Source organism: Mercenaria mercenaria, chromosome 2 (genome assembly GCF_021730395.1).
Source record: "Mercenaria mercenaria strain notata chromosome 2, MADL_Memer_1, whole genome shotgun sequence".
In the NCBI taxonomy this organism is placed as follows: domain Eukaryota; kingdom Metazoa; phylum Mollusca; class Bivalvia; order Venerida; family Veneridae; genus Mercenaria; species Mercenaria mercenaria.
This window is the reverse complement of record NC_069362.1, coordinates 80423597-80436342: the sequence shown is the minus strand read 5'-3', so window position 1 is coordinate 80436342 and position 12746 is coordinate 80423597. Positions and strand designations below refer to the sequence as shown.

The following is a 12746-nucleotide window of genomic DNA, read 5'->3' as shown; positions in this document are numbered from 1 at the left end:
TTGAACAAATTTTGTAGAGGTCCACTAGGCAATGCTACATATCAAATATCTAAGCTCTAGGGCTTCCGGTTTTTGAGAAGAAGATTTTTTAAGATTTTCCTATGTAAAATCAAGTGACCCCTAAGGCAGGGTCAATTTTGACCCCGAGGGTCATGATTTGAACATATTTTGTAGAGGTCCACTAGGCAATGCTACAAGTCAAATATCTAAGATCTAGGCCTTCTGGTTTATTTTAAGAATTTTTTTAAAGAATTTCCTATGTGAAATCAAGTGACCCCTAGGGCGGGGTAAATTTTGAGCCGGGGGACATGATTTGAACAAATTTTATAGAGACCCACTGGGCAATGCTACAAGTGAAATATCTAAGATCTAGGCTTTCTAGTTTATTTTTAGAAAATGTTTGAAGATTTTCCTATGTACAATCAAGTGACCCCTTGGGCGGGGTCAATTTTGACTCGGGGTCATGATTTGAACAAATGTTGTAGAGGTCCACTAGGCAATGTTACATGTGAAATATCTAAGCTCTAGGCTTTCGGGTTTATTCTTAGAACATTGTTGAAGATTTTCCTATGAAAAATTAAGTGACCCCTGGGGCGGGGTCAATTTTGACCCCGGGGTCATGATTTGAACAATATTAGTAGAGGTCCACTAGGCAATGCTACATATCAAATATCTAAGCTCTAGGGCTTCCGGGTTTTGAGAAGAAGATATTTTAAGATTTTCCTATGTAAAATCAAGTGACCCCTAAGGCAGGGTCAATTTTGACCCCGATGGTCATGATTTGAACATATTTTGTAGAGGTCCACTAGGCAATGCTACATATCAAATATCTAAGCTCTAGGCCTTCTGGTTTATTTTTAGATTTTTTTTGAAGATTTTCCTATGTAAAATCAAGTGACCCCTGGGGCGGGGTCAGTTTTGACCCCGGGGTCATGATTTGAACACCTTTAGTAGAGGTCCACTAGGCAAAGCTACCTGTCAAATATCTAAGCTCTCTTCTGGTTTTTGAGAAGAAGATTTTTTTAAGATTTTCCTATGTAAAATCAAGTGACCTCTGGGGCAGGTTCAATTTTGACCACGGGGTCATGATTTGAACAACTTTGGTGGAGGTCCACTAGGCAATGCTTCACACCAAATATCTAAGCTATAGGCTTCTGGTTTTTGAGAAGAAGATTTTTAAAGCTTTTCCTTTCGGTTGCCATGGCAACCAGAGTTCTGCATGGAATTCAATTCTTTGAAAAATTTTGAAAGGGAGCCACCCAAGGATCATTCCTGTGAAGTTTGGTGTAATTCTGCCCAGTGGTTTTCAAGAAGAAGATTTTTTTAAAAATTGTTGACGCACGACGCACGACGGACGACGGACATCAAGCGGTCACAATAGCTCACCTTGTCACTTCGTCACAGGTGAGCTAAAAATGGTAACTACTTTTTACAACCGTGCTACGCACCTGAATCGGATGGCTTCATTGCACGCGAGTGGTTTATTGCAGAATAACCCAAGATAAATTTTGCTCTACATGTATGTAGGTTATTTGCTGGTCGTGTTAGAATTTCAGTTAGTTTCTATTCATCCAGTCATTGATTTTAAGTGCGCACCGTTCGAGATCTCCGACCGCTTGTGATTCTACAGAAGCAGATGTGGGACGAAAGCTTTTATTTGCTATACGATCATCAGCAAAACCATAGAGTGATATGGATTTGGAAATTACATCAAAACGAATTCCAGCCTAGGTGAGATACAGCCACGGACCAAGGCAACTGCCTTTGGGCACACTGCATTTAAGATGGCGGGCGGTCTGATGAATATGCATTGTTGATAGTAACCTTACAAATACGAGGCCTTACGTAGGAGTCTACCCATTGTAGAGCTGTTTCACAGACACCATACTGTGCTTTTGGGACATCTAAACGGCATTGTAACTAAAAATACAAACTTAAAGTAGGCACTATCTATTTTAGATATATATGTAGCTGACTGCATCAAAGTACACAGTCTGAAAAATATTTTAGATATCATTTTCTGAAAAAGAGTTATTTGAGCCTAGGTTAAATATCTGGAGAAAATGAAAAGACAACTCTGCTAAAACTTTATTGTCTATGTACATAGTGTCTCAGGCAAAGCATGCACATTTTACCTCTATGCACGAAAAAATCATGCATAATTAGCAGCAACTACTGTAAAGATCAGCACTGAAAAAAAATATGTAAAGTTCAAATCATTTACTGCCCTGGGGGAAAGTATGACATTTTTATGATGAAATTTGTCAACAAACAGACGATTTATTAAATGTTAAAACCAATAGAATTTCACAAGGTAAAATTTGTTGCGAACGCTATTGCTGGAAAGAGAATGATTTCTGCTACCCGTATATATGCACTAAAGTATGGGAAAATATCTAGAAATATGAGAAAATCAATGAAAACCATTTCAGGACTGTTAGATGCATGACTGTGTTATCATTTATAGCAGGTAACACAGAAAGCTTACTTTTCTTTTGCACTGGTTTAACATGGACAGAATTATGATTGTCAAACGGTGTTCACTCAACAATTTCACTCTATAAACAGATTGTTTCCCATGTGTAAAGAGGGCATAGGGTAAGTCTCTACATCTAGCATAATGTCGTGGTCGACAGTGTCAAATACCGCACTTAAGTCTATTGCAATAAGGGTCGTGACTTCCTGTTTCTACATACCACTTAGAAGATCATTAACCAACAGAAGCAACGCAGATTCACATGAGTGATATTTCCTATATGCAGACTGGTTTTTAGGCAAAAAATCTGTTTTGACTTACATATTTGTTTAAGCTGTAAATAATATCTTTCTCAATAAGTTGTGACAGAAATGATAAATTACTCACAGGACGATAATTGGAAAGCTCTAGTTCAAGACCTGCCTTTTTTAGCAAAGGTCTAACAACAGCTTGTTTGTTCTTCACAGGAAAAACACCTTGTTGTAATGAGAGATTCATCAATGTAGTGATACTAGGAAGACGTGCGTCTGTAGACATGTGATTTCCGAATACGTGTTGGCAAGTACCTAGATCTGTAGACATAATATTCAAGTCACTAATGAGTTTATTTCGCTTCATCTTGAGCCAATTCAGTAAATTTATCTAAATTTTGTACATCCCTTACTTGGGGTTAAAAGTTTTGGTATTTACTTATGGATTGGGGTATTTTTGAGATTTTTGCCATGAAGAAGTCAGCAAATTTTTCGGCAACTGAGTTATTACTCTCCCCAGGCTGTTGGTTTTCAGATTCGGTACCAGTTAGCTCAGATACTAATCCATAAGAGTCTTCAAATCACCTTTAGCATTCTCTGTCTTTTCAATGAGTGTGTTTATCTTTTGACGTTTGATTTCAAAATTGTATTCCTTTCTTACTGCTTTATACGACTCAAACTGCTCTGTTTTACAGAACGTCTCTATGTACGCTCAGAATATACTAACTTGTTGTTTTAGATGTTGCAAATTTTCATTGAACCATGGTTTGGGTGCTCTTTGAATTATAGTTTTCTCTTTTACAGGAGCGTGCTTATTCAGGACATGTTCTATTTCCGATTTAAACTCATTCACGAACTTGTTGATATTCTGTGAATCAACGTTTATTGCATTTAGGTCACTAGAAAATTCTGATTCGTTTAAAGTTTGAAGTTTCTAAAAGATACGCTCCTATTAGTAATAGTCTCTTTTTAACATCTAAGAGAACCTTAACAACACAGTGATCAGATAAAACTGGTCCAGACTCACATTTCCCTACATGGACACCACTCAGTGACTCAGTTATGACTAGACCCAAGCTATGTCCTCATGATGAGTACTGAAATTAATATGTTGTTCCTGACCCATTGCCACTAGGGAGTCCTTGATGTTAGTAACAACACTTTTGTCATTGTAAATATGCAAATTGAAATCACCCATTATAAGTAAGTTTTCATAATGTGGTAAAATATTTTCGATGAAGTCAAAGGACTCAACAACGAACTGGTTACCAGTCGGTTTGTCCACACACCGATGGACCTGGCATGCTACATGTCTGGGGACAAACCTCCTCCGAGTCCCCTGCAGTTCTGCCTGAGTCTGCAAAGTGCTCATTTACCGTGTGGCGTCATCTGGGAGGCAATGGGTTTGTCTGCAGAGAGGCTATGTACTTGGAGGGAAGGCTTACGCATCGGCTTCTTTTTCACCAGGCGGAGGCTGAATGCGGAAGGTTACAAGCGCACAACACACAGCACACCACACTTGACGCAAGGTTGTATTAAACGTTCTGAATTATCTTTCAAAACTATTTTGAACCATACACTTGATATTGCTTAAATGAACTAAACACTCTGGTACTGTTGACTAGATATTTGTAATGTATGGAGAATTCTAAAATATATGACTTTTAACAGTATTATCCATTGTCTTAGATATACAATGGAAACAAAATAGCAACCTAAAATTCTCAAACTCTTTGTTTATTAAATGTTGAATACATGGCAACTTATTTTTTATTATTTTATATTTGTTTGAATTTTGAGCTTTCATGTGTCATCCTGAGTTCACAATTACTTTCATAACATTATTCTTACATAGTCAAACAGTCATGATATAATATAACGTAATATAATTTCCATTGTGTGTCTTATCACAGCTTGCAACTGATGCAGATAATATGATCAGTTCTCATTCTTCTAACATAAAACCTGGGGCCTCAATTGTTCAGAAAAAAGAAAATCAGTTTTTAAGTTTCTAAATTGCATGAAGAATTAGCTGTTTCCTCTGAAACAAAACAGTTTTTCTTAAACCCTGTTTAAATCTCCTGAACAGGGAAAGAACGGTAACAAAACAACGGGGTACAACATCAATACGGCAGTTATTATTGTAATTAAGGCACCTGCGTATGCATCAATTAATTTTGACATTAGAGAGAATACTCGATTACTTCAATACTTCTATTATAGAAGTAAACGATTGCACTAATTGTAGCTTCTTGAATAAAAGAAGATGTCATAAAGTCTCAAAATAGGCTTGATCGCATGGCCGCACGCCAATACTATTTTTGTGCAACTACTGACATTACATAGTTCAGGTACGACAAAACGCGTTTATGTCAGCTACATATGAGGTTGACGTGAAAAGCTACATGTCGCCATGTCAAAACAGTGTGCAAACTGTTTCAGTAACCATGACTAAAAGTTTTTAACTTATATAATAAATGCTTCCAAATAATATGTTCGACATGTTTTCTTGAAAACTCACGACAGCATTAATGAAGTTCGTTCTCCCGCGTTGAACATAGGACTTTGTTGTAATTTAGTTTAAATGAAAATTAAATAAAGAATATTAAAATATTCACTTATCTATGTTAGATGGTAAATATATACTATGCACATATGTCGCTAAATTATTTTATCATTACATATCAACTTAATGTAGAATATGCTCATCAACTTAAGAAAACAACTACTGACTATTCATGTAGAAACAGTCGTTTGTTAAAACGACCAGGTTTTAAGTTGCACATTTGCGGGAATACTCATAGAGTGAGGCGATTACTGACGATGATGAAATCCATTCTCTGACTTATGGGTCTTATTGAGTCACAAGAATACTTATAGTATTTTATTAAGCCTGATGAAAGAAATTTATCCACATGGCACACGTGATATCGATCGAGGCTTATTTCACTTTTCACAAGTCGATAAATACTTGTATTGACTAAACTTAAATAATTCTTTTCTTTGTATCCGTTTTCTTGAGTTACTAGCGAACTCCTGTGAAACGGTACGAATTACGGAATAATCCGAGGCGGGTGAGAGGGGTCAAACGTAATTTGCTGCGAGTTTTGCGAAATAGTTCCTTAAATTTTGTAAAACTACGTCACACTGTCATATCGTCACGGTGGTAGGACATCACTGATGTCGGTCAAATATCTGCCATTGACTCCGCTTACACATCTATATAACATTTTTTAACATTTATCATAAGACTTTGTATTTCTACTAATGGAATGGACTATAAAATATAGATATACTTGTAAAGTAATATACTATGAACATGAAGAAAATAAACCAAATACAATCTAGGGGCTAAAGTTTTTGATTTGAAAAAAGTGGACAGTTTGTGCCTGATTGATGACTGACACGCTGTTAAAGTAATTAGGTTGCTACGCAATTATTTTACAGTTGCTAATTCTAAGCACGGCGGAATTATTAAATGAATAAACTGACGAATAAATTTACTGTAAGCTTTGATATTAAACAGCTAAATCTTAAGTTAGTCAAACGTTGTGACTGAACACGGATCAGCGTAACTTTGGTTTTTCGTAAACAAGATTGTAACTCTTTTGCTTTGAAAGACCAGTAGCCGATGTTGAATAAGACTAAGTTTATCTGGATATATTTTATACTCTTATAATTATAATTTTATTTCTATATTCTTAGTTCTCTGATATTTAATGATAAACAGCCAAGAGAGGGCGAAATATACTAAAAGCGTTCATTTTAAACGTTTAGCATTATCTTATATATTTTTTAAATGTTGATCAAGTCTATAAAAATATTAACTATTATGATAATTATTTTTTCAGCCTGAGGAAAATCATTTCAGCTTCCTGAATTACGTATTTTGATGAATCTACATAAAATATTTAAAAAGAAAAAAAAAATCTTCACACTACATAGATAATTTTTATCTACTAATGGTAATTCATAGAAAGGCGAATTGTTCAAAAATGTTGGCAAGAATGTTTCAAATATATTTTATATTTTTTTAAGTGAACGATCAATACTTTAAAGAAAGAACATGTTGTGGATTCTAAATTTAAATGTAGTTTTGGCTTCAATAATAAATACGAAGTGATATATAATTTGATGTGCAACTGATCATATAGTATATCAAACTTATACGCACATAGTATATCAAACTAATACGCACATAGTATATGTAATCAACTAACAGAGAAAACCTGTTTTTGCAGAAAAATGTATACACATACGTTTTCCAATGTATATAAAATACCATAAATATCCAAGTAACTGTTCTGTTGTACATATATTTTGACTTCAAATAAATATATGTTTTCTACGGCGATGTATCAAAATTACACGTTTTTAATACACTATTGTTTTCCGTTACCATGAAGAATATCCAACACTCATAAATTCAAGTCATTCAGAATAATTTCAAATGAGCTTATTGTAAACGTAACGACTGTTTATTCATAGATAAAACTCATTTATTACTGACTTATCGTTGAAAGGACGTATTTAAGATTGAAAATACATACGTGTTACTGTAGGATATGGAGACTTCTTAACTATTTTGTTACGATAAATGTCAGACAATTCGTGTAATGTGTTTACAGCTAAAACGCACGCATAATAATCAAATAATCACATAAAAAGACTGATCTAAATATTTGTTGTTACTTTTTGCATTTTTACAAAAGTATTTAACCAAGACTTTAAAGTTATTCTTGAATAGCAGCACAAATATTTAATGAACTGTATTATGTTGTTCCGTATTAATTTTGGCTTGACTTTATTAAGTAAAATATGACACACTTCGTTATATTTTTACGGAATACAAATGTACATTATTGTATGTGTCGCATAATAATTATGCATTACATTTTTTCGTAATATGTTGAAATGGTTCCGAAATGTTTTAAACACTTTATGTATTTTTGTATAAACATACAGCTGGCAATGGATTACATTTCATATGGAGGAAGAGATATTAATGCCAAAAAAAAGCATTTTAAGTACAGGCATTTTCTACGTATTAATTCTACCTAGCGCATAACGCTATTTATCAAAGTTAAAGAATTGCACCTTTATATAACAGTATATTCTGTTCTTTAGAAGAAATCCAATTTAATACTAAAGACATACATACCTGTGTATATATTAGACAGCAATGTCATAGGTAGACATATCAGCGCCACCATAATGTCCGCTATAGCGAGGTTTACGATGAAGTAGTTGGTTACAGTATGCATACTCTGATTTCTGACCACCACAGCGACGACCATCACGTTTCCGACGATTGCAAACAGCATGATGGTCGTATAAGCCAGGGAGTAAATTATCACCATATACATAGGGTGACGTAATAAATCATAATATTCCTGGTCAGCGGCACTTCCGGTCACATTTTGTACAGCTGTTACATTAGAAGTCTTCTCAAGCTCAGGAAAGCTGTAACTTACGTTATGACTCATTATTAAAGTCTCCAACTTAGATTAAAATAATAATCTTATTAAAACACAGAATATAGAAATGTTATCACTAAATAAGTGTTTAAGATATACTGTCGTTGTGTTCTGGTTTTCAGCACCGTGTGTAGAAACTAGATTTGTATCAATTTTAATATAACTGTTCCATTTGTAAGACAAAAACAACTGTAAAGTCAAAAACTGTATATAAATAAATAGAGTAGAATTACAAGAATATCCAAGTAATTTTTTCCTGTTATTCAGAATAATCTAGAACGTTGTACAGAAAAAATACTTAACTGAAATAAAGAGGAAATATTGAAATATATACCACTACATTCTCTTATTTTGGCAGACGAATATGTTTGATATAATTTCCTTTCTATCCTTGACGTGAAACATTTCGGGAAAAAAAATGATTGATGTCTGGATGAGTTTTGCTAAATATCAATCAAGCTTCAAACACTAAATCTTTACTGCTATATACCAAAGATGACACTAGAGAAAACCAACACTACCGATTACGTCGAATTTTTCATAGCTCCTCGTATCAAAAGTTTTTAGTATCTCCAGCAGATAATGTTTTGTCACAAATCAGATTCTGCCATTACCATAAATCGAGTCCCTGATGAATGTTTAGACTTGCAAATTTATCAATAAATTGTGTGCATTGTCCAACAAAGCATTAAAGAACAATTTTATCTTCAGCCATCCCTGGCAATAAATATCATCCCGCGCGTTCGTAAATGCAATTGTGTTAGACCACGCGAGTTGAAAATGAGATATCGGTTAACTCTCTTCTCTCTTTTCAGCCTCGTCTCTGTAGTCATAACGTCTTGCAGAAATAACTAGTTTGATAGATACTGCAATAAAAGGATAAAAGGCAGTCACGACAAAAACGTTGATATTAAAATTGGACTTCGTTACATTTTCAATACCAAGATATTATTTGTTGCAAGTAGGACGTACAAGGACAATATAAAGCTGAAAAGCAACAGAGGAAACCATATGTAGAATCAGCGCATTTTTTACAACACTCCTTCAGAACAGCAGTTTTGTACAATTCGGCAATGTTGTACACTTTAAGACTAAGTAGGAAACCATTAGAATGTGTTGAATCTGAATATTTTTAACTTCTCTTTATCGCCCATGAAACGGGACGTACTATGAGAACATACGCGGTTGTGGGCGGTCGAACGAGCAAAAGTTGTCCTCTGTCTAAATCCAATCTCACCAGACTTGGTTATAATGTAGAGATTTACCCTAAGCCTTCTTTACGCAAGGGAAACAATCTAATTATATGGTGAAATTGTTGAGTGAACACCGTTTCTTAATCCTAATACTGTCCGTGTTATATCAGTGCAAATGAAAAGTAACCTATCTATGATAAATGCCACGTATGATTACACAGTTATGCATCTAACAGTCTTTAAATTAATTTCTTTGATTTTCTCATATTTCTAGATATTTTTCCCATACTTTGACGCATATGTATGGGTAGTTGAGATTGTTCTCTTTCCAGCAGTAGTCTTTTCAACATATTTCACCTTGTGAAATTCTGTGGGTTTTGAAATCGTCTGTTTGTTGACAAATTTCACCACAAAAAAATGTCCCTACTTTCCCCAGGGCAATCAATTATTTGATCTTTACATAGTTTTGTATTCAGGTTGCTAATTCATGTGGCAAGTATGCATGCTTTTTTCATGATTAGAGGTAAAAAGCGGGTAGTTTGCATAAGGTACTAGGTCAATTGTCACCTAAGCCTATCATAAAGTCTTTGTGGAGTTGTCTCCATTTTTTCCAAATATTTCATCCGGGATCATTTTTTTCAGCTCAAATAACTCTTTTTCAGGAAATGATATTTTAATAATTTTTTCAGTCCTCGTATTCTGATGCAGGTAACTTCACATACATATAATATAGATAGCTCCTACTTGAAGTTTGTATTTTCAGTTACAATGCCTATATAATGATTATGTATATAATATCTCGTCGGAAGAATATAACGAAATAGTGTCTATCATGAGTAACTCAAGTTCGAAATCTAAAAGTATTCGCTCCATAACTTGAGTATTTCGTTTTACCAAATTTGATCATTATGGGCATAATGTCTTGGACAAGTTTGTTAACAAGCTGGATCTTGTTTGTTAACAAGTTGTCCGCTCTGTCGTCAGTTGTTCTTATCACACATTCACTATACAGCGTCTAAATGGTTATATATATAGGTGATATTATATTTAGGAGCATAATATCTCGGCCTAGTTCTGTAACTAGCTTGGTCGACAACATGGCACTTGAATTTCTCAAAAAGTGCGACGCAAGCAGTTTTTATCCAATGTTAATCACATTTAGTGAGAATGTTTATGGTCATGATATCTTGGCCAAGTTTGATTACCAGGTAGATAGTCATTGTCGCTCTTCAACTATGGCATAGGCAAAGTTAAAAAATTGAATATCAAAAGTAAATTACGCACGTATATTTTGATAGAAGGGCACTCTTGTTTGTTTATGGATTTGCAGAGAGTAGAAGAAATGGTTTAAATGGTTTAAAGACTTAAAGATGATTACATCTTGCAACAAAATAATATTTGAAATGCAATTTATTTACAATTTTTATCCAGGTTTGAAGTACATGGCCCTTCAAAGGTATTTCATATTGAAAGAAATATGGATATTTATTTAACTTCGGTATCACGGTTATCCGTAGAAGTATGCGTAGTTATTTGTCGCGGGGTTAGTGTTGCAATGGTAACACATTTTCTCCCATTTTTAAACAACTATGTATGATAACGGGGTGCCATCGTGTTAATGACCAAAATGAAATATTAGGATAATATTATTAGCAGAATAACAAACACTTAACATGGTACCCTATTTATCTTAACGTTTAAAGTTACCATGGCAACAGAGATGTTTAAAATGTCCCCCGCTTAGCTCAGTAGGTAGAGCGTTGGTCTACGGATCGCGGGGTCGTGAGTTCGATCCTCGGACAGGGCGTATGTTCTCCGTGACTATTTGATAAACGACATTGTGTCTGAAATCATTAGTCTTCCACCTCTGATTCATGTGGGGAAGTTGGCAGTTACTTGCGGAGAACAGGTTTGTACTGGTACAGAATCCAGGAACACTGGTTAGGTTAACTGCCCGCCGTTACAACACTGAAACACTGTTGAATAACGGCGTTAAACCCAAAACAAACAAAATCTATTATCTTGCTTTTAATAATAATTTCTCAGAAAAAAATTAAATAAATTTATCTTTCTCGTTTAATTTAGCTTCAAAACATTTATTTCTAAAGTAAGCCATATGTTCGTTTTATTTGCATGTATTTAAACAAATTTCAAAGCTTGAAACACTTACAGCAGTTCTCCTCGTCTGACGTTTTTATTGAAAAATCATTATGTTTGCAATTATTATTCTCATGGATAGACGCTGATAAAAAGCTGCAGCTATGTGCCTTAAATTGACATGTATCAACGCCTTTGAATTTTACATTTAAATATATATGTCACGGGGTTCGTTTCCATGGTAACATAAATTTTATTCAAGAAATCACTATTTTCTACAGCAATTTTAGAGCATAATTGTGATACATAAGTACCAAAATATCAATGGAAACGGAAAAAACAGGTATTATAAATCAAACTGCCCAATTCTTATTTGTAAATGGCCGTAATAAGTAACCTTTCACCCAAGTATATTCCCAATAACATCAGTTACCATCATCCATTCATAACATTTCAAATTAAGTACAAAGATTATTATTCAAAGCGAAGGACTCATATGAAATAGTTCGGCAAATTATGGCTGCTTAAAAATAGCTCAGATTAAAACAATGCTCAGAAGTACATACTTTCAAGATAAAAGCTATTAATTTTGCGCGGTAACTGATACGTAACATCATGACGTCGATGACAACAATGTTTTGTAGGGTGTCTGTGGTAATTTATTCGTTATATCAGCATTACTAAACCATTAAGCATCTGATCAGAGGAAGGCTAATTAATTTTTTCAGAGAAAAATTTACAAATACGTTTAGTTTGTCGTAAACGTTGTCAAAAAACCTCAAGTTAGCTTCCTGTTTGGCATGCGTACATACATATGTTAAAGTATACTTCCTGCTTGTTTGAATATGTAATTGAAATTCGAGTGTGCGGAATTGAAGGACAAATAAACAGCTATATAACGTTATACGCCATCCTATTATCCCAAAAATAAATTGATTTTCCAGCTCTGCGTTTCCAATATTGAAATATATTGCTTGTAGTCTGAGAAATAAAAAATGTCTTTTTTCTTTAATAAGTTTGCTCTTTTGCATCTTACTGTCATTTTAAACGGCATGAATCAATTTTCCTCTCAAGCATTCTTCATGTTGGTGCCAATTAAACATTCGGCATGCCCTAGTATTTCTCAAGTATTAATTTCAGGAAGGCAGTGGCTACGATTACGGTACCGTAATCCTAGCCTCCGGTTCTAGGATTACGGAAGTTCCGTATTCCTAGACAACCCTATGAGGATAGGCTAGGATTACGGAAGTAT

The 12746-nt window shown here is 34.4% G+C and overlaps 1 protein-coding gene across 1 annotated transcript in view; it reads right to left on the bottom strand.

The window, feature by feature from the left end:
* LOC123564402 (neuropeptide SIFamide receptor-like) overlaps positions 1-9000 on the bottom strand; it is an 87822-nt gene extending 78822 nt beyond the window's left edge. The window contains exon 1 of the mRNA XM_045357953.2: positions 7889-9000. Within this exon, the coding sequence (XP_045213888.1) occupies positions 7889-8213 (325 nt within the window). The 5' untranslated portion in view covers positions 8214-9000. The remainder of the gene's footprint in view (positions 1-7888) is intronic.
* Between the last annotated feature and the right edge of the window lie 3746 nt (positions 9001-12746).